General features: G+C 34.6%; 1 protein-coding gene across 2 annotated transcripts in view; it reads right to left on the minus strand.

The window, feature by feature from the left end:
• The window catches only part of LOC109873384 (teneurin-2), a 176,661-nt gene that overhangs the window by 43,638 nt on the left and 109,085 nt on the right, over positions 1-23,938 (minus strand). For both annotated transcript variants that reach the window (XM_031808169.1, XM_031808168.1), the window contains 2 exons: positions 23,647-23,847; positions 2,600-2,785 (listed from right to left, as the gene is read on the minus strand). In XM_031808169.1, the coding sequence (XP_031664029.1) occupies positions 2,600-2,785; positions 23,647-23,847 (387 nt within the window). The remainder of the gene's footprint in view (positions 1-2,599; positions 2,786-23,646; positions 23,848-23,938) is intronic.

Consider the following 23,938-nt stretch of genomic DNA (forward strand, 5'->3'; position numbering starts at 1 on the left):
CCTCAACTCTCTCAACACCCAATTAGAGAGGGACATAGAATGAACAGAGAATGGGAGCCAAGTACACAGCGCCAGCCTTTTCACATGGCTCTAACAACACAGCCCACAGTGGAGCCCCAGGGAGATGTTTTTCTCATCAGATGGGAGGAAAATAACAGAGAGGAAATTAAAGCCCTTGGGGGGTGAATGAGGGGGCAGAGTGTCTGTCCCTATTTGTTGGCTCCCAGGAAGGCTGAGTGTGTCTTACGGAATACTGAGAGGCCTGCTGCCCAGACTACTCTACTGGAGAGTGGGTGACTAGCATTGTTGGCTCAAACCCCCCCCCCCCCCTCCCCCAGGTGTTGTGAGCTGAAACTCTAATTTCGCAAGCATTCTGTGCAACTCCTGATGACACGTGCAACTGTGAACACTTGACCCACTTTAAGTTACAGTTTCAGACAGTGGTCAAATGGCTATTGTTGCTATTTGAGCATTATGTAGTCGTATCAGAGTGGCCTATCAACTAACCCAATGGAGAAAATGCTGCACAATACAGGCTCTTTCCATGACATAGACCGACCAGTTGAATCCAGAGGAAAGCTATGATCCCTTATTGATGTCACTTGTTAAATCCCCTTCAATCAGTGTAGATGAAGGGGAGGAGACGGGTTAAAGAAGGATGTTTAAGCCTTGAGACAATTGAGACATGGATCGTGTGTGTGTGTGTGCCATTCAAGAGGTGAATGGGAAAAACTAAAGATTTAAGTGCCTTTGAACAGGGTATGGTAGTAGGTACCTGGTGCACCTCTTTGAGTGTGTCAAGAACTGCAACGCTGCTGGGTTTTTCACGCTCAACAGTTTTCTGTTTGTATCAAGAATGGTCCACCACCCAAAGGACATCGAGCCAGCATCCAGCATTGGAGTCAGCATGGGCCAGCATCCCTGTGGAAACCTTTCAACACCTTGTAGCATCTCATGCCCTGAAGAATTGGGGCTGTTCTGAGGGAAAAGGGAGGTGCAACTCAATATTAGGAAGGTGTTCCTAATGTTTTGTCCACTCAGTGTAGATAGCCGTTGTCTTCCATGATATTGCCTACAAAAGCCAATATGTGGTGTTAACGGCTTGACATTGTAGGACTGATGTTTTACTGGTCTGAAAGCTCAAATCCTTTTTCAACAAATGTGCACACACGGCTACATGGGGCTACACGGCTACATGGGGCTACATGGGGCTACACGGTGACTACACGGTGACTACACGGCAGCTGCACGGCGGCTACACGGTGACTACACGGTGACTACACGGCGGCTGCACAGTGACTATACGGTGACTACACGGCGGCTGCACAGCGACTACACGGTGACTACACGGCGACTACGCGGCGACTACACGGTGACAACACGGTGACTACACGGCGGCTGCACAGTGGCTACACGGCGACTACACGGTGACTACACGGCGGCTGCACAGCGGCTACATGGCGACTACACGGCGACTACATGGTGACTACACGGTGACTACACGGCGGCTGCACAGTGACTACACGGTGACTACACGGCGGCTGCACAGTGACTACACGGCGACTACACGGTGACTACACGGCGACTACACAGTGACTACACGGCGGCTGCACAGTGACTACACGGTGACTACACGGCGGCTGCACAGTGGCTACACGGCGACTACACGGTGACTACACGGGGACTACATGGCGTCTGCACTGTGACTACACAGTGACTACACGGCGGCTGCACAGTGACTACACGGCGACTACACAGCGGCTACACGGCGGCTGCACGGCGGCTGCACAGCGGCTACACGGCTACATGGCGGCTACACGGCTACATGCGGCCACACTGCGGCTCTGCTTTGTGATTTCAAAAGAGCATCTAAGCTACTTTCCGACTGCGGGGGACGGAAAAAAGGATTGTGCCACTGAAATAGAACAAGGCCCCTTCTCACCGGGCCAACAACAAATCACCAACTTAGTCTAGAAGTTATATCTGGTTTTGTTGCATATGAAAAGGAATGTCATGATGTTGATCGAATCCAAATTACAATAGTAGAGGGGAAAATGGTATCTGTTTAAAGCCAGGAAAGATGGCGTACTGTACATTTTTAGTGAAGCTCAATCTTGTGCTGGCAATTCTTAATGTGCTCATCTTAGAGGGAACATTGGTGACTAGGCTGGGAGGCTGGAGATGGATGTGGAGATGTGGCTGGGTACTTTGACTATAGATTACACATTTTCCCTCTAGTGGAGGAACCCAATCCAGATGAATAGGAGAGCTTCTTAATGACGTGGTGGATAGGAGCAGGAAAGGAGGACATTCATCCGAATTGGTGGATGTATCTGCCGCTGAGAGAGATAATGGTCTTTATATAGTCAGTGAAAAAGAGCTACATCGTGGAAGGACAAACATGGGACAGGATCAGGTACTGAAACTACTGCCTCATAACGTAAGGCTTAGGGAACAAACACGATGTATCTTTTAAACATGTGGGTGACAGTTCCTCTGTTCGGCTGAGAGTTACTACAGAGGGAGGATAGAGACAGGGTACTACTGTGTGTTAGTATGTTAGCGTGCCACGGTGTCGGCTGATTGGCCGGATGCATACCGATGGTGCAGTGCTCTCCGTTCCAGCCCTGTTGGCACTGACACTTTCCGTCCCGGCAGGTCCCGTGCTTTACACACAACGGGTTGCAGACACGCTGGTCACATCCGGCGCCGGTCCAGCCCTCATCACAGCGACACACTCCGCCAAAACACACGCCGTGGGCGCCACAGTCCGACGAGCAAACCTCTGTGGAGGCACACGAGCATAGTAAAAAGACAGTGGATCAGCATACTAGATGAACAGAGGGAAAGGGTTTTCACAGAGGAGCCGTGTTCATGGTGTGGGATGAACAGAGGGAAAGGGTTTTCACAGAGGAGCCGTGTTCATGGTGTGGGATGAACAGAGGGAAAGGTTTTTCACAGAGGAGCCGTGTTCATGGTGTGGGATGAACAGAGGGAAAGGGTTTTCACAGAGGAGCCGTGTTCATGGTGTGGGATGAACAGAGGGAAAGGGTTCTCACAGAGGAGCCGTGTTCATGGTGTGGGATGAACAGAGGGAAAGGGTTCTCACAGAGAAGCCGTGTTCATGGTGTGGGATGAGTGTGTTTCTGAGTGGTAGTGGCTAGCGAGAGGAGAAGGGGGAGGTGTGTGTCAGGTGATTTTATGATTTATATCAGGATTCCCATTAGCCGGGGTCCGACACATTACGAAAAGTCTTCCTGGGGTCGGACAGATAACAAAAAAGACATTCATGTAAAACATGAACATAGACATTACAGACTTACAGTATACAGTATATACACTACTGTTACAGTATACAGTATATACACTACTGTTACAGTATACAGTATATACACTACTGTTACAGTATACAGTATATACACTACTGTTACAGTATACAGTATATACACAACTGTTACAGTATACAGTATATACACTACTGTTACAGTATACAGTATATACACTACTGTTACAGTATATACACTACTGTTAAAGTATACAGTACATACACTACTGTTACAGTATACAGTATATACACTACTGTTACAGTATACAGTATATACACTACTGTTACAGTATACAGTATATACACTACTGTTACAGTATACAGTATATACACTACTGTTACAGTATACAGTATATACACTACTGTTACAGTATACAGTATATACACTACTGTTACAGTATACAGTATATACACTACTGTTACAGTATACAGTATATACACTACTGTTACAGTATATACACTACTGTTACAGTATACAGTATATACACTACTGTTACAGTATACAGTATATACACTACTGTTACAGTATACAGTATATACACTACTGTTACAGTATACAGTATATACACTACTGTTACAGTATACAGTATATACACTACTGTTACAGTATACACACTACTGTTAGAGTATACCGTATATCCACTACTGTGACAGTATACAGTATATACACTACTGTTACAGTATACACACTACTGTTAGAGTATACAGTATATCCACTACTGTTACAGTATACAGTATATACACTACTGTTACAGTATATACACTACTGTTACAGTATACAGTATATACACTACTGTTACAGTATACAGTATATACACTACTGTTACAGTATACAGTATATACACTACTGTTACAGTATACAGTATATACACTACTGTTACAGTATACAGTATATACACTACTGTTACAGTATACAGTATATACACTACTGTTACAGTATATACACTACTGTTACAGTATACAGTATATACACTACTGTTACAGTATACAGTATATACACTACTGTTACAGTATACAGTATATACACTACTGTTACAGTATACAGTATATACACTACTGTTACAGTATACAGTATATACACTACTGTTACAGTATACAGTATATACACTACTGTTACAGTATACAGTATATACACTACTGTTACAGTATACAGTATATACACTACTGTTACAGTATACAGTATATACACTACTGTTACAGTATACAGTATATACACTACTGTTACAGTATACAGTATATACGTTTACAGTATACAGTATATCACTACTGTTACAGTATAGCAATTATACACTACTGTCTACGTATACACTACTGTTACAGTATACAGTATATACACTACTGTTACCGTATACAGTATATACACTACTGTTTACAGTATACAGTATATACACTACTGTTACAGTATACAGTAGATGACACTACTGTTACAGTATACAGTATATCACTACTGTTACAGTATACAGTATATACACTACTGTTACAGTATAACAGTATATACACTACTGGTACAGTATACAGTATATACACTACTTTACAGTATATATACACTACTGTTACAGTATCAAGTATACCACTACTGTGACAGTATACAGTATATACACTACTGTACAGTATACAGTATATACACTACTGTTACAGTATACAGTATATACACGACTGTTACAGTATACAGTATATACACTACTGTTACAGTATACAGTGTATACCTACTGTTACAGTATACAGTATATTACACTACTGTTACAGTATACAGTATATACACTACTGTTACAGTATACAGTAGATACACTACTGTTACAGTATACAGTATATACACTACTGTTACGTATACAGTATATACACTACTGTTACAGTATATACACTACTGTTACAGTATACAGTATATCCACTACATGTGACAGTATACAGTATATACACTACTGTTACAGTATACAGTATATACACTACTGTTACAGTATACAGTATATACACTACTGTTACAGTATACAGTATATACACTACTGTTACAGTATACAGTATAGACCCTACAGTTACAGTATACAGTATATACACTACTGTTACAGTATACAGATATACACTACTGGTTACAGTATACAGTATATACACTACTGTTACAGTATACAGATATACACTACTGTTACAGTATACAGTATATACACTACAGTTACAGTTATACAGATATACACTACTGTTACAGTATACAGTATATACACTACTGTTACAGTATACAGTATATACACTACTGTTACAGTATACAGTATATACACTACTGTTACATATACAGTATATACACTACTGTTACAGTATACAGTATATACACTACTGTTACAGTATACAGTATATACACTACTGTTACAGTATACAGTATATACACTACTGTTACAGTATATACACTACTGTTACAGTATACAGTATATACACTACTGTTACAGTATACAGTATATACACTACTGTTACAGTATACAGTATATACACTACTGTTACAGTATACAGTATATACACTACTGTACAGTATACAGTATATACACTACTGTTACAGTATATACACTACAGTTACAGTATACAGTATATACACTATTGTTACAGTATACAGTATATACACTACTGTTACAGTATACAGTATATACACTACTGTTACAGTATACAGTATATACACTACTGTTACAGTATACAGTATATACACTACTGTTACAGTATACAGTATATACACTATACTGTTACAGTATATACACTACAGTTACAGTATACAGTATATACACTATTGTTACAGTATACAGTATATACACTACTGTTACAGTATACAGTATATACACTACTGTTACAGTATACAGTATATACACTACTGTTACAGTATACAGTATATACACTACTGTTACAGTATACAGTATATACACTACTGTTACAGTATACACACTACTGTTAGAGTATACCGTATATCCACTACTGTGACAGTATACAGTATATACACTACTGTTACAGTATACACACTACTGTTAGAGTATACAGTATATCCACTACTGTTACAGTATACAGTATATACACTACTGTTACAGTATATACACTACTGTTACAGTATACAGTATATACACTACTTTTACGTATACAGTATATACACTACTGTTTACAGTATACAGTATATACACTACTGTTACAGTATACAGTATATACACTACTGTTACAGTATACAGTATATACACTACGTTACAGTATACAGTATATACACTACTGTTACAGTATACAGTATATACACTACTGTTACAGTATATACACTACTGTTACAGTATACAGTATATACACTACTGTTTACAGTATACAGTATATACACTACTGTTACAGTATACAGTATATACACTACTGTACAGTATACAGTATATACACTACTGTTACAGTATACAGTATACACTACTGTTTACAGTATACAGTATATACACTACTGGTTACAGTATAACAGTATATACACTACTGTTACAGTATACAGTATATACACTACTGTTACAGTATACAGTATATACACTACTGTTACAGTATACAGTATATACACTACTGTTACAGTATACAGTATATACACTACTGTTACAGTATACAGTATATACACTACTGTTACAGTATACATATATACACTACTGTACAGTATACACTACTGTTACAGTATACAGTATATACACTACTGTTACAGTATACAGTATATACACTACTGTTACAGTATACATATATACACTACTGTTACAGTATACAGTATTATCACTACTGTTACAGTATACAGTATATACACTACTGTTACAGTATACAGTATATACACTACTGTTACGTATACAGTATATACACTACTGTTACGTATAAGTACACTACTGTTACAGTATACAGTATATCCACTACTGTTACAGTATACAGTATATACACTACTGTTACAGGTATACAGTATATACACTACTGTTACAGTATACAGTATATACACTACTGTACAGTATACAGTATATACACTACTGTTACAGTATACAGTATATACACTACTGTTACAGTATACAGTATATACACTACTGTTACAGTTATACGTATATACACTACTGTTACAGTATACAGTATATACACTACTGTTACAGTATACAGTATATACACTACTGTTACAGTATACAGTATATACACTACTTTACAGTATACAGTATATACACTACTGTTACAGTATACAGTATTACACTACTGTTACAGTATACAGTATATACACTACTGTTACAGTATACAGTATATACACTACTGTTACAGTATACAGTATATACCACTACTGTACAGTATACAGTATATACACTACTGTTACAGTATACAGTATACACTACTGTTACAGTATACAGTATATCACTACGTGACAGTATACAGTATATACACTACTGTTTACAGTATACAGTATATACACTACTGTTACAGTATACAGTATATACACTACTGTTACAGTATACAGTATATACACTACTGTTACAGTATACAGTATATACACTACTGTTACAGTATACAGTATATACACTACTGTTACAGTATACAGTATATACACTACTGTTACAGTATACAGTATATACACTACTGTTACAGTATACAGTATATACACTACTGTTACAGTATACAGTATATACACTACTGTTACAGTATACAGTATATACACTACTGTTACAGTATATACACTACTGTTACAGTATACAGTATATACACTACTGTTACAGTATACAGTATATACACTACTGTTACAGTATACAGTATATACACTACTGTTACAGTATACAGTATATACACTACTGTTACAGTATACAGTATATACACTACTGTTACAGTATATACACTACAGTTACAGTATACAGTATATACACTATTGTTACAGTATACAGTATATACACTACTGTTACAGTATACAGTGTATACACTACTGTTACAGTATACAGTATATACACTACTGTTACAGTATACAGTATATACACTACTGTTACAGTATACAGTATATACACTACTGTTACAGTATACAGTATATACACTACTGTTACAGTATACAGTATATACACTACTGTTACAGTATACAGTATATACACTACTGTTACAGTATACAGTATATACACTACTGTTACAGTATACAGTATATACACTACTGTTACAGTATACAGTATATACACTACTGTTACAGTATACAGTATATACACTACTGTTACAGTATACAGTATATACACTACTGTTACAGTATACACACTACTGTTAGAGTATACCGTATATCCACTACTGTGACAGTATACAGTATATACACTACTGTTACAGTATACACACTACTGTTAGAGTATACAGTATATCCACTACTGTTACAGTATACAGTATATACACTACTGTTACAGTATATACACTACTGTTACAGTATACAGTATATACACTACTGTTACAGTATACAGTATATACACTACTGTTACAGTATACAGTATATACACTACTGTTACAGTATACAGTATATACACTACTGTTACAGTATACAGTATATACACTACTGTTACAGTATACAGTATATACACTACTGTTACAGTATACAGTATATACACTACTGTTACAGTATATACACTACTGTTACAGTATACAGTATATACACTACTGTTACAGTATACAGTATATACACTACTGTTACAGTATACAGTATATACACTACTGTTACAGTATACAGTATATACACTACTGTTACAGTATACAGTATATACACTACTGTTACAGTATACAGTATATACACTACTGTTACAGTATACAGTATATACACTACTGTTACAGAATACAGTATATACACTACTGTTACAGTATACAGTATATACACTACTGTTACAGTATACAGTATATACACTACTGTTACAGTATACAGTATATACACTACTGTTACAGTATACAGTATATACACTACTGTTACAGTATACAATATATACACTACTGTTACAGTATACACTACTGTTACAGTATACAGTATATACACTACTGTTACAGTATACAGTATATACACTACTGTTACAGTATACAGTATATACACTACTGTTACAGTATACAGTATATGCACTACTGTTACAGTATACAGTATATACACTACTGTTACAGTATACAGTATATACACTACTGTTACAGTATACAGTATATACACTACTGTTACAGTATACAGTATATACACTACTGTTACAGTATATACACTACTGTTACAGTATACAGTATATCCACTACTGTGACAGTATACAGTATATACACTACTGTTACAGTATACAGTATATACACTACTGTTACAGTATACAGTATATACACTACTGTTACAGTATACAGTATATACACTACTGTTACAGTATACAGTGTATACACTACTGTTACAGTATACAGTATATACACTACTGTTACAGTATACAGTATATACACTACTGTTACAGTATACAGTATATACACTACTGTTACAGTATACAGTATATACACTACTGTTACAGTATACAGTATATACACTACTGTTACAGTATATACACTACTGTTACAGTATACAGTATATCCACTACTGTGACAGTATACAGTATATACACTACTGTTACAGTATACAGTATATACACTACTGTTACAGTATACAGTATATACACTACTGTTACAGTATACAGTATATACACTACTGTTACAGTATACAGTATATACCCTACAGTTACAGTATACAGTATATACACTACTGTTACAGTATACAGTATATACACTACTGTTACAGTATACAGTATATACACTACTGTTACAGTATACAGTATATACACTACTGTTACAGTATACAGTATATACACTACAGTTACAGTATACAGTATATACACTACTGTTACAGTATACAGTATATACACTACTGTTACAGTATACAGTATATACACTACTGTTACAGTATACAGTATATACACTACTGTTACAGTATACAGTATATACACTACTGTTACAGTATACAGTATATACACTACTGTTACAGTATACAGTATATACACTACTGTTACAGTATACAGTATATACACTACTGTTACAGTATATACACTACTGTTACAGTATACAGTATATACACTACTGTTACAGTATACAGTATATACACTACTGTTACAGTATACAGTATATACACTACTGTTACAGTATACAGTATATACACTACTGTTACAGTATACAGTATATACACTACTGTTACAGTATATACACTACAGTTACAGTATACAGTATATACACTATTGTTACAGTATACAGTATATACACTACTGTTACAGTATACAGTGTATACACTACTGTTACAGTATACAGTATATACACTACTGTTACAGTATACAGTATATACACTACTGTTACAGTATACAGTATATACACTACTGTTACAGTATACAGTATATACACTACTGTTACAGTATACAGTATATACACTACTGTTACAGTATACAGTATATACACTACTGTTACAGTATACAGTATATACACTACTGTTACAGTATACAGTATATACACTACTGTTACAGTATACAGTATATACACTACTGTTACAGTATACAGTATATACACTACTGTTACAGTATACAGTATATACACTACTGTTACAGTATACAGTATATACACTACTGTTACAGTATACAGTATATACACTACTGTTACAGTATACAGTATATACACTACTGTTACAGTATACAGTATATACACTACAGTTACAGTATACAGTATATACACTACTGTTACAGTATACAGTATATACACTACTGTTACAGTATATACACTACTGTTACAGTATACAGTATATACACTACTGTTACAGTATACAGTATATACACTACCGTAACAGTATACAGTATATACACTACTGTTACAGTATACAGTATATACACTACTGTTACAGTATATACACTACCGTTACAGTATACAGTGTATACACTACTGTTACAGTATACAGTATATACACTACTGTTACAGTATACAGTATATACACTACTGTTACAGTATACAGTATATACACTACAGTTACAGTATACAGTATATACACTACTGTTACAGTATACAGTATATACACTACTGTTACAGTATATACACTACCGTTACAGTATACAGTATATACACTACTGTTACAGTATACAGTATATACACTACTGTTACAGATACAGTATATACACTACTGTTACAGTATACAGTATATACACTACTGTTACAGTATACAGTATATACACTACAGTTACAGTATACAGTATATACACTACTGTTACAGTATAACAGTATATACACTACTGTTACAGTATACAGTATATACACTACTGTTACAGTATATACCACTACTGTTACAGTATACAGTATATACACTACTGTTTACAGTATATACACTACTGTTACAGTATACAGTATATACACTACTGTTACAGTATAACAGTATATACACTACTGTTACAGTATACACACTACCGTTACAGTATACAGTATATACACTACTGTTAGAGTATACAGTATATACACTACTGTTACGTATACAGTATATACACTACAGTTACAGTATACAGTATATACACTACAGTTACATTATACAGTATATACACTACTGTTACAGTATACAGTATATACACTACTGTTACAGTATATACACTACCGTTACAGTATACAGTATATACACTACTGTTACAGTTATACAGTATATACACTACTGTTACAGTATACCAGTTATATATCACTACTGCTACAGTATATACACTACTGTTACAGTATACAGTATACAGTATATACACTACTGTTACAGTATACAGTATACAGTATATACACTACTGTTACCGTATACAGTATATACACTACTGTTACAGTATACAGTATATACACTACTGTTACAGTATATACACTACTGTTACAGTATACAGTATATACACTACTGTTACAGTATACAGTATATACACTACTGTTACAGTATACAGTATATACACTACTGTTACAGTATATACACTACTGTTACAGTATACAGTATATACACTACTGTTACAGTATATTACACTACTGTTACAGTATACAGTATATACACTACTGTTACAGTATACAGTATATACACTACTGTTACAGTATACAGTATATACACTACTGCTACAGTATAATACACTACTGTTACAGTATACAGTATATACACTACTGTTACAGTATAACAGTATACAGTAATATACACTACTGTTACAGTATACAGTATATACACTACTGTTACAGTATACAGTATATACACTACTGTTACAGTAATACAGAGTATACACTACTGTTACAGTATACAGTATATACCACTACTGTTACAGTATACAGTATATACACTACTGTTACAGTATACAGTATATACACTACTGTTACAGTATACAGTATATACACTACAGTTACAGTATACAGTATATACATACTGTTACAGTATAACAGTATATACACTACTGTTACAGTATATACACTACTGTTACAGTATACAGTATATACACTACTGTTACAGTATACAGTATATACACTAACTGTTACAGATACAGTATAATACACTACTGTTACCGTATACAGTATACACTACCGTTACAGGTATCAGTATATACACTACTGTTACAGTATACAGTATATACACTACTGTTACAGTATATACACTATCCGTTACAGTATACAGTATATACACTACTGTTACAGTATACAGTATTACACTACTGTACAGTATACAGTATATCACTACTGTTACAGTATACAGTATATACACTACAGTTACAGTATACAGTATATACACTACTGTTACAGTATACAGTATATACACTACTGTTACAGTATATACACTACCGTTACAGTATACAGTATATACACTACTGTTACAGTATACAGTATATACACTACTGTTACAGTATACAGTATATACACTACTGTTACAGTATACAGTATATACACTACTGTTACAGTATACAGTATATACAACTACAGTTACAGTATACAGTATATACACTACTGTTACAGTATACAGTATATACACTACTGTTACAGTATACACACTACCGTTACAGTATACAGTATATACACTACTGTTAGAGTATACAGTATATACACTACTGTTACAGTATACAGTATATACACTACAGTTACAGTATACAGTATATACACTACTGTTACAGTATACAGTATATACACTACTGTTACAGTATACACACTACCGTTACAGTATACAGTATATACACTACTGTTACAGTATACAGTATATACACTACAGTTAGAGTATACAGTATATACACTACTGTTACAGTATAAAGTATATACACTACTGTTACAGTATATACACTACCGTTACAGTATACGTATATACACTATGTTACAGTATACAGTATATACACTACTGTTACAGTATACAGTATATACACTACTGCTACAGTATATACACTACTGTTACAGTATACAGTATACAGTATATACACTACTGTTACAGTATACAGTATACAGTATATACACTACTGTTACAGTATACAGTATATACACTACTGTTAAGTATACAGTATATACACTACTGTTACAGTATATACACTACTGTTACAGTATACAGTATATACACTACTGTTACAGTATACAGTATATACACTACTGTTACAGTATACAGTATATACACTACTGTTACAGTATACAGTATATACACTACTGTTACAGTATATACACTACTGTTACAGTATACAGTATATACACTACTGTTACAGTATATACACTACTGTTACAGTATACAGTATATACACTACTGTTACAGTATACAGTATATACACTACTGTTACAGTATACAGTATATACACTACTGCTACAGTATATACACTACTGTTACAGTATACAGTATACAGTATATACACTACTGTTACCGTATACAGTATTACAGTATATACACTACTGTTACAGTATACAGTATATACACTACTGTTACAGTATACAGTATATACACTACTGTTACAGTATACAGTATATACCACTACTGTTACAGTATATACACTACTGTTACAGTATACAGTATATACACTACTGTTACAGTATACAGTATATACACTACTGTTACAGTATACAGTATATACACTACTGTTACAGTATACAGTATATACACTACTGTTACAGTATATACACTACTGTTACAGTATACAGTATATACACTACTGTTACAGTATATCACTACTGTTACATTATACAGTATATACACTACTGTTACAGTATACAGTATATACACTACTGTTACAGTATACAGTATATACACTACTGCTACAGTATATACACTACTGTTACAGTATACAGTATACAGTATATACACTACTGTTACAGTATACAGTATACAGTATATACACTACTGTTACAGTATACAGTATATACACTACTGTTACAGTATACAGTATATACTCTACTGTTACAGTATACAGTATATACACTACTGTTACAGTATATACACTACTGTTACAGGATAGAGTATATACACTACTGTTACAGTATACAGTATTATACACTACTGTTACAGTATACAGTATATACACTACCGTTACAGAATACAGTATATACACTACCGTTTCAGTATACAGTATATACACTACCGTTACAGTATACAGTATATACACTACTGTTAACAGTAATACAGTTAGTATACACTACTGGTTACAGTATACAGTATATACACTACTGTTACAGTATACAGTATATTACACTACTGTTACAGTATACAGTATATACACTACTGTTACAGTATACAGTATATACACTACTGTTACAGTATACAGTATATACACTACTGTTACAGTATAGAGTATATACACTACTGTTACAGTATAGAGTATACATACGTTATATTACACTACTGTTACAGTATAGAGTATATACACTACTGTTACAGTATATACACTACTGTTTCAGTATACAGTATATACACTACTGTTACAGTATATACACTACTGTTACAGTATACAGTATATACACTACTGTTACAGTATACAGTATATACACTACTGTTACAGTATACAGTATATACCACTACTGTTACAGTATATACACTACTGTTACAGTATACAGTATATACACTACGGTTACAGTATACAGTATATACACTACTGCTACAGTATACAGTATATACCACTACTGTTACAGTATACAGTATATACACTACTGTACAGTATACAGTATATACAGATATATACACTAATGTTACAGTATACAGTATATACACTACTGTTACAGTATATACACTACTGGTACAGTATACAGTATATACACTACTGTTACAGTATATACACTACTGTTACAGTATGCAGTAATACACTACTGTTACAGTATATACACTACTGTTACAGTATACAGTAATATACACTACTGTTACATTATATACACTACTGTTACAGTATACAGTATATACACTACTGTTACAGTATATACACTACTGTTACAGTATACAGTATATACACTACTGTTACAGTATATACACTACTGTTACAGTATATACACTACTGTTACAGTATACAGTATAATACCTACTGTTACAGTATACAGTATATACACTAATGTTACAGTATACAGTATATACACTACTGTTACAGTATATACACTACTGTTACAGTATACAGTATATACACTACTGTTACAGTATATACACTACTGTTACAGTATATACACTACTGTTACAGTATGCAGTATATACACAACTGTTACAGTATATACACTACTGTTACAGTATACAGTATATACACTACTGTTACAGTATAATACACTACTGTTACAGTATACAGTATATACACTACTGTTACAGTATATACACTACTGTTACAGTATATACACTACCGTTACAGTATACAGTATATACACTACTGTTACAGTATACAGTATATACACTACTGTTACAGTATACAGTAGATACACTACTGTTACAGTATACAGTATATACACTACTGTTACAGTATACAGTATATACACTAATGTTACAGTATACAGTATATACACTACTGTTACAGTATATACACTACTGTTACAGTATACAGTATATACACTACTGTTACAGTATATACACTACTGTTACAGTATATACACTACTGTTACAGTATACAGTATATACACTACTGTTACAGTATATACACTACTGTTACAGTATACAGTATATACACTACTGTTACAGTATACAGTATATACACTACTGTTACAGTATACAGTATATACACTACTGTTACAGTATACAGTATATACACTAATGTTACAGTATATACACTACTGTTACAGTATACAGTATATACACTACGGTTACAGTATACAGTATATACACTACTGCTACAGTATACAGTATATACACTACTGTTACAGTATACAGTATATACACTACTGTTACAGTATACAGTATATACACTACTGTTACAGTATACAGTATATACACTAATGTTACAGTATACAGTATTACACTACTGTTTACAGTATATACACTACTGTTAGAGTATACAGTATATACACTACTGTTACAGTATATACACTACTGTTACAGTATATACACTACTGTTACAGTATGCAGTATATACACTACTGGTTACAGTATATACACTACTGTTACAGTATACAGTATATACACTACTGTTACAGTATATACACTACTGTTACAGTATACAGTATATACACTACTGTTACAGTATATACACTACTGTTACAGTATACAGTATATACACTACTGTACAGTATATACACTACTGTTACAGTATATACACTACCTTACAGTATACAGTATATCCACTACTGTGACAGGTATACAGTAATTACACTACTGTTACAGTATACAGTATATACACTACTGTTACAGTATACAGTATATACACTACTGTTACAGTATATACACTACTGTTACAGTATACAGTATATACACTACTGTTACAGTATACAGTATATACACTACCGTTACAGTATACAGTATATCCACTTACTGTGACAGTATACAGTATATACACTACCGTTACAGTATACAGTATATACACTACTGTTACAGGTATATACACTACTGTTACAGTATACGTATATACACTACTGTTACAGTATACAGTATATACACTCTGTTACAGTATATACACTACTGTTACAGTATACAGTATATACACTACTGTTACAGTATATACACTACGTGTACAGTATACAGTTAATACACTACTGTTACAGTATACAGATATTACACTACTGTTACAGTATACAGTATATACACTACTGCTACAGTATATACACTACTGTTACAGTATACAGTATACAGTATATACACTACTGTTACAGTATACAGTATACAGTATATACACTACTGTTACAGTATACAGTATATACACTACTGTTACAGTATACAGTATATACACTACTGTTACAGTATACAGTATATACACTACTGTTACAGTATACAGTATATACACTACTGTACAGTATCCAGTATATACACTACTGTTACAGTATATACACTACTGTTACAGTATACAGTATATACTCTACTGTTACAGTATACAGTATATACACTACTGTTACAGTATATACACTACTGTTACAGGATACAGTATATACACTACTGTTACAGTATACAGTATATACACTACGGTTACAGTATACAGTATATACACTACCGTTACAGAATACAGTATATACACTACCGTTTCAGTATACAGTATATACACTACCGTTACAGTATACAGTATATACACTACTGTTACAGGTATACAGTATATACACTACTGTTACAGTATACAGTATATCACTACTGTTACAGTATACAGTATATACACTACTGTTACAGTATACAGTATATACACTACTGTTACAGTATACAGTATATACACTACTGTTACAGTATACAGTATATACATTACTGTTACAGTATACAGTATATACACTACTGTTACAGTATAGAGTATATACACTACTGTTACAGTATATACACTACTGTTACAGTATAGAGTATATACACTACTGTTACAGTATATACACTACTGTTACAGTATACAGTATATACACTACTGTTACAGTATATACACTACTGTTACAGGTATACAGTATATACACTACTGTTACAGTATACAGTATATACACTACTGTTACAGTATACAGTATATACACTACTGTTACAGTATACAGTATATACACTACTGTTACAGTATATACACTACTGTTACAGTATACAGTATATACACTACGGTTACAGTATACAGTATATACACTACTGCTACAGTATACAGTAGATACACTACTGTTACAGTATACAGTATATACACTACTGTTACAGTATACAGTATATACACTACTGTTACCAGTATACAGTATATACACTAATGTTACAGTATACAGTATATACACTACTGTTACAGTATATACACTACTGTTACAGTATACAGTATATACACTACTGTTACAGTATATACACTACTGTTACAGTATATACACTACTGTTACAGTATACAGTATATACACTACTGTTACAGTATATACACTACTGTTACAGTATACAGTATATACACTACTGTTACAGTATATACACTACTGTTACAGTATACAGTATATACACTACTGTTACAGTATATACACTACTGTTACAGTATATACACTACTGTTACAGTATACAGTATATACACTACTGTTACAGTATACAGTATATACACTAATGTTACAGTATACAGTATATACACTACTGTTACAGTATACAGTATATACCATTACTGTTACAGTATACAGTATATACACTACTGTTACAGTATAGAGTATATACACTACTGTTACAGTATATACACTACTGTTACAGTATAGAGTATATACACTACTGTTACAGTATATACACTACTGTTACAGTATACAGTATATACACTACTGTTACAGTATATACACTACTGTTACAGTATACAGTATATACACTACTGTTACAGTATACAGTATATACACTACTGTTACAGTATACAGTATATACACTACTGTTACAGTATACAGTATATACACTACTGTTACAGTATATACACTACTGTTACAGTATACAGTATATACACTACGGTTACAGTATACAGTATATACACTACTGCTACAGTATACAGTATATACACTACTGTTACAGTATACAGTATATACACTACTGTTACAGTATACAGTATATACACTACTGTTACAGTATACAGTATATACACTAATGTTACAGTATACAGTATATACACTACTGTTACAGTATATACACTACTGTTACAGTATACAGTATATACACTACTGTTACAGTATATACACTACTGTTACAGTAATATACACTACTGTTACAGTATACAGTATATACACTACTGTTACAGTATATACACTACTGTTACAGTATAACAGTATATACACTACTGTTACAGTATATACACTACTGTTACAGTATACAGTATATACACTACTGTTACAGTATATACACTACTGTTACAGTATATACACTACTGTTACAGTATACAGTATATACACTACTGTTACAGTATACAGTATATACACTAATGTTACAGTATACAGTATATACACTACTGTTACAGTATATACACTACTGTTACAGTATACAGTATATACACTACTGTTACAGTATATACACTACTGTTACAGTATGCAGTATATACACTACGTTACAGTATATACACTACTGTTACAGTATACAGTATATACACTACTGTTACAGTATATACACTACTGTTACAGTATACAGTATATACACTACTGTTACAGTATATACACTACTGTTACAGTATATACACTACCGTTACAGTATACAGTATATACACTACTGTTACAGTATACAGTATATACACTACTGTTACAGTACAGTATATCATACTGTTACAGATACAGTATTACACTACTGTTACAGTATACAGTATATACACTAATGTTACAGTATACAGTATATACACTTACATGTATACACACTGGTACAGTATACAGTATATACACTACTGTTACAGTATATACACTACTGTTACAGTACATATATACACTACTGTTACAGTAATATACACTACTGTTACAGTATATACACTACTGTTACTAGTTACAGTATACAGTATATACACTACTGTTACAGTATACAGTATATACACTACTGTTTACAGTATACAGTATATACACTACTGTTACAGTATACAGTATATACACTACTGTTACAGTATATACACTACTGTTACAGTATACAGTATATACACTACGGTTACAGTATACAGTATATACACTACTGCTACAGTATACAGTATATACACTACTGTTACAGTATACAGTATATACACTACTGTTACAGTATACAGTATATACACTACTGTTACAGTATACAGTATATACACTAATGTTACAGTATACAGTATATACACTACTGTTACAGTATATACACTACTGTTACAGTATACAGTATATACACTACTGTTACAGTATATACACTACTGTTACAGTATATACACTACTGTTACAGTATGCAGTATATACACTACTGTTACAGTATATACACTACTGTTACAGTATACAGTATATACACTACTGTTACAGTATATACACTACTGTTACAGTATACAGTATATACACTACTGTTACAGTATATACACTACTGTTACAGTATACAGTATATACACTACTGTTACAGTATATACACTACCGTTACAGTATACAGTATATCCACTACTGTGACAGTATACAGTATATACACTACTGTTACAGTATACAGTATATACACTACTGTTACAGTATACAGTATATACACTACTGTTACAGTATATACACTACTGTTACAGTATACAGTATATACACTACTGTTACAGTATACAGTATATACACTACCGTTACAGTATACAGTATATCCACTACTGTGACAGTATACAGTATATACACTACCGTTACAGTATACAGTATATACACTACTGTTACAGTATATACACTACTGTTACAGTATACAGTATATACACTACTGTTACAGTATACAGTATATACACTACCGTTACAGTATACAGTATATCCACTACTGTGACAGTATACAGTATATACACTACCGTTACAGTATACAGTATATCCACTACTGTTACAGTATATACACTACTGTTCAAAAGTTTGGGGTCACTTAGAAATGTCCTTGTTTTTGAAAAAACAACAACATTTTTTGTTAATTAAAATAACATCAAATTGATCAGAAATACAGTGTATTTATATATTTTTTAAATTTTATTTCAACTTTATTTAACCAGGTAGACTAGTTGAAAACAAGTTCTCATTTGCAACTGCGACCTGGCCAAGATAAAGCATAGCAGTTCGACACACACAGCAACACAGAGTTACACATGGAATGTGTACAAAACATACAGTCAATAATACAGTCAATAATACAGTAGAACAAAATAAAACAAGTCTATATACAGTGAGTGAAAATAAGGTCAAATAAGGGAGTTAAGGCAATAAATAGGCCAATGTGTAGACATTGTTAATGTTGTAAATGACTATTGTAGCTGGAAACAGCTGATTTTTATGGAATATATATACAGAGGCCCATTATCAGGAACCATCACTCCTGTGTTCCAATGGCACTTTGTGTTAGCTAATCCAAATGTATAATTTTAAAAGGCTAATTGATCATTAAAAAAAACGTTTTGCAATTATGTTAGCACAGCTGAAAACTGTTGTTCTGATTAAAGAAGCAATAAAACTGTCCTTCTTTAGACTAGTTGAGTATCTGGAGTATCAGCATTTGTGGGTTCGATTACAGGCTCAAAATGGCTAAAATGGCTGACTGAAACTCGTCAGTCTAATCTTGTTCTGAGAAATGAAGGCTATTCCATGTGAGAAATTGCCAAGAAACTGAAGATCTTGTACAATGCTGTGTACTACTCCCTTCACAGAACAGGGCAAACTGTCTCTAACCAGAATAGAAAGAGGAGTGGGAGGCCCAGGTGAACAACTGAGCAAGAGGACAAGTACATTAGAGAGTCTAGTTTGAGAAACAGGCGTCTCACAAATCCTCAACTGGCAGCTTCATTAAAAAGTACCCGCAAAACACCAGTCTCAACGTCAACAGTGAAGAGGCGACTCCGGGATGCTGGTCTTCTAGGCAAAGTTCCTCTGTCCAGTCTCAACGTCAACAGTGAAGAGGCGACTCCGGGATGCTGGTCTTCTAGGCAAAGTTCCTCTGTCCAGTCTCAACGTCAACAGTGAAGAGGCGACTCCGGGATGCTGGCCTTCTAGGCAAAGTTCCTCTGTCCAGTCTCAACGTCAACAGTGAAGAGGCGACTCCGGGATGCTGGCCTTCTAGGCAAAGTTCCTCTGTCCAGTCTCAACGTCAACAGTGAAGAGGCGACTCCGGGATGCTGGCCTTCTAGGCAAAGTTCCTCTGTCCAGTCTCAACGTCAACAGTGAAGAGGCGACTCCGGGATGCTGGCCTTCTAGGCAAAGTTCCTCTGTCCAGTCTCAACGTCAACAGTGAAGAGGCGACTCCGGGATGCTGGCCTTCTAGGCAAAGTTCCTCTGTCCAGTCTCAACGTCAACAGTGAAGAGGCGACTCCGGGATGCTGGTCTTCTAGACAAAGTTCCTCTGTCCAGTCTCAACGTCAACAGTGAAGAGGCGACTCCGGGATGCTGGTCTTCTAGGCAAAGTTCCTCTGTCCAGTCTCAACGTCAACAGTGAAAAGGCGACTCCGGGATGCTGGTCTTCTAGGCAGAGTTCCTCTGTCCAGTCTCAACGTCAACAGTGAAGAGGCGACTCCGGGATGCTGGTCTTCTAGGCAGAGTTCCTCTGTCCAGTCTCAACGTCAACAGTGAAGAGGCGACTCCGGGATGCTGGCCTTCTAGGCAGAGTTCCTCTGTCCAGTCTCAACGTCAACAGTGAAGAGGCGACTCCGGGATGCTGGTCTTCTAGGCAGAGTTCCTCTGTCCAGTCTCAACGTCAACAGTGAAGAGGCGACTCCGGGATGCTGGTCTTCTAGGCAGAGTTCCTCTGTCCAGTATCTGTGTTCTTTAACCCATCTTAATATTTTATTTGTATTGGCCAGTCTGAGATATTGCAACGCTGCATAGAAGGCCAGCATCCCGGTTGCTGATAATGGACCTCTGTACGCCTATGTAGATATTCCATTAAAAAAATCTGCTGTTTCCAGCTACAATAGTCATTTACAACATTAACACTTTATTTCGGATCAATTTGGTGTTATTTTAATGGACAAAAAATGTGCTTTTCTTTCAAAAACAAGGACATTTCTAAGTGACTTCAAACTTTTGAATGGTAGTGTATATAAAAACTAACTAAAGAATAATCCTGTGTGGTTGTCAGTTCCACATACATGTCAGTATATACACACAAAAATTAGGTCACATGGGGGAGTGGCGTTGTGCAGTGAGGTGTCACCTACCCATGGAGCAGTCTGGTCCCATCCAGTTCGGATCGCAGCTGCAGATGCCAGTGTCGGGTATGAAGGCCCCGTGTCCGTGGCACTGGTCTGGGCACTGGGCCCTGGGATGCTCACAGAGAGGGCCTGCCCAGCCTGGTTTACAGTGGCACTGCCCACTTGCACAGCTGCCGTGGCCAGAGCATCCAGGGTCCAGACAGTCCGCTGCAACACAGAACAGCAAGAGAGACACGATGTCAATGCACCACACTCAAAATCTTTAGTAGTAGTAGTAGTAGTAGTAGTAGTAATAGTA

The sequence above is a fragment of the Oncorhynchus kisutch genome, linkage group LG28, assembly GCF_002021735.2.
Source record: "Oncorhynchus kisutch isolate 150728-3 linkage group LG28, Okis_V2, whole genome shotgun sequence".
Classification (NCBI taxonomy): domain Eukaryota; kingdom Metazoa; phylum Chordata; class Actinopteri; order Salmoniformes; family Salmonidae; genus Oncorhynchus; species Oncorhynchus kisutch.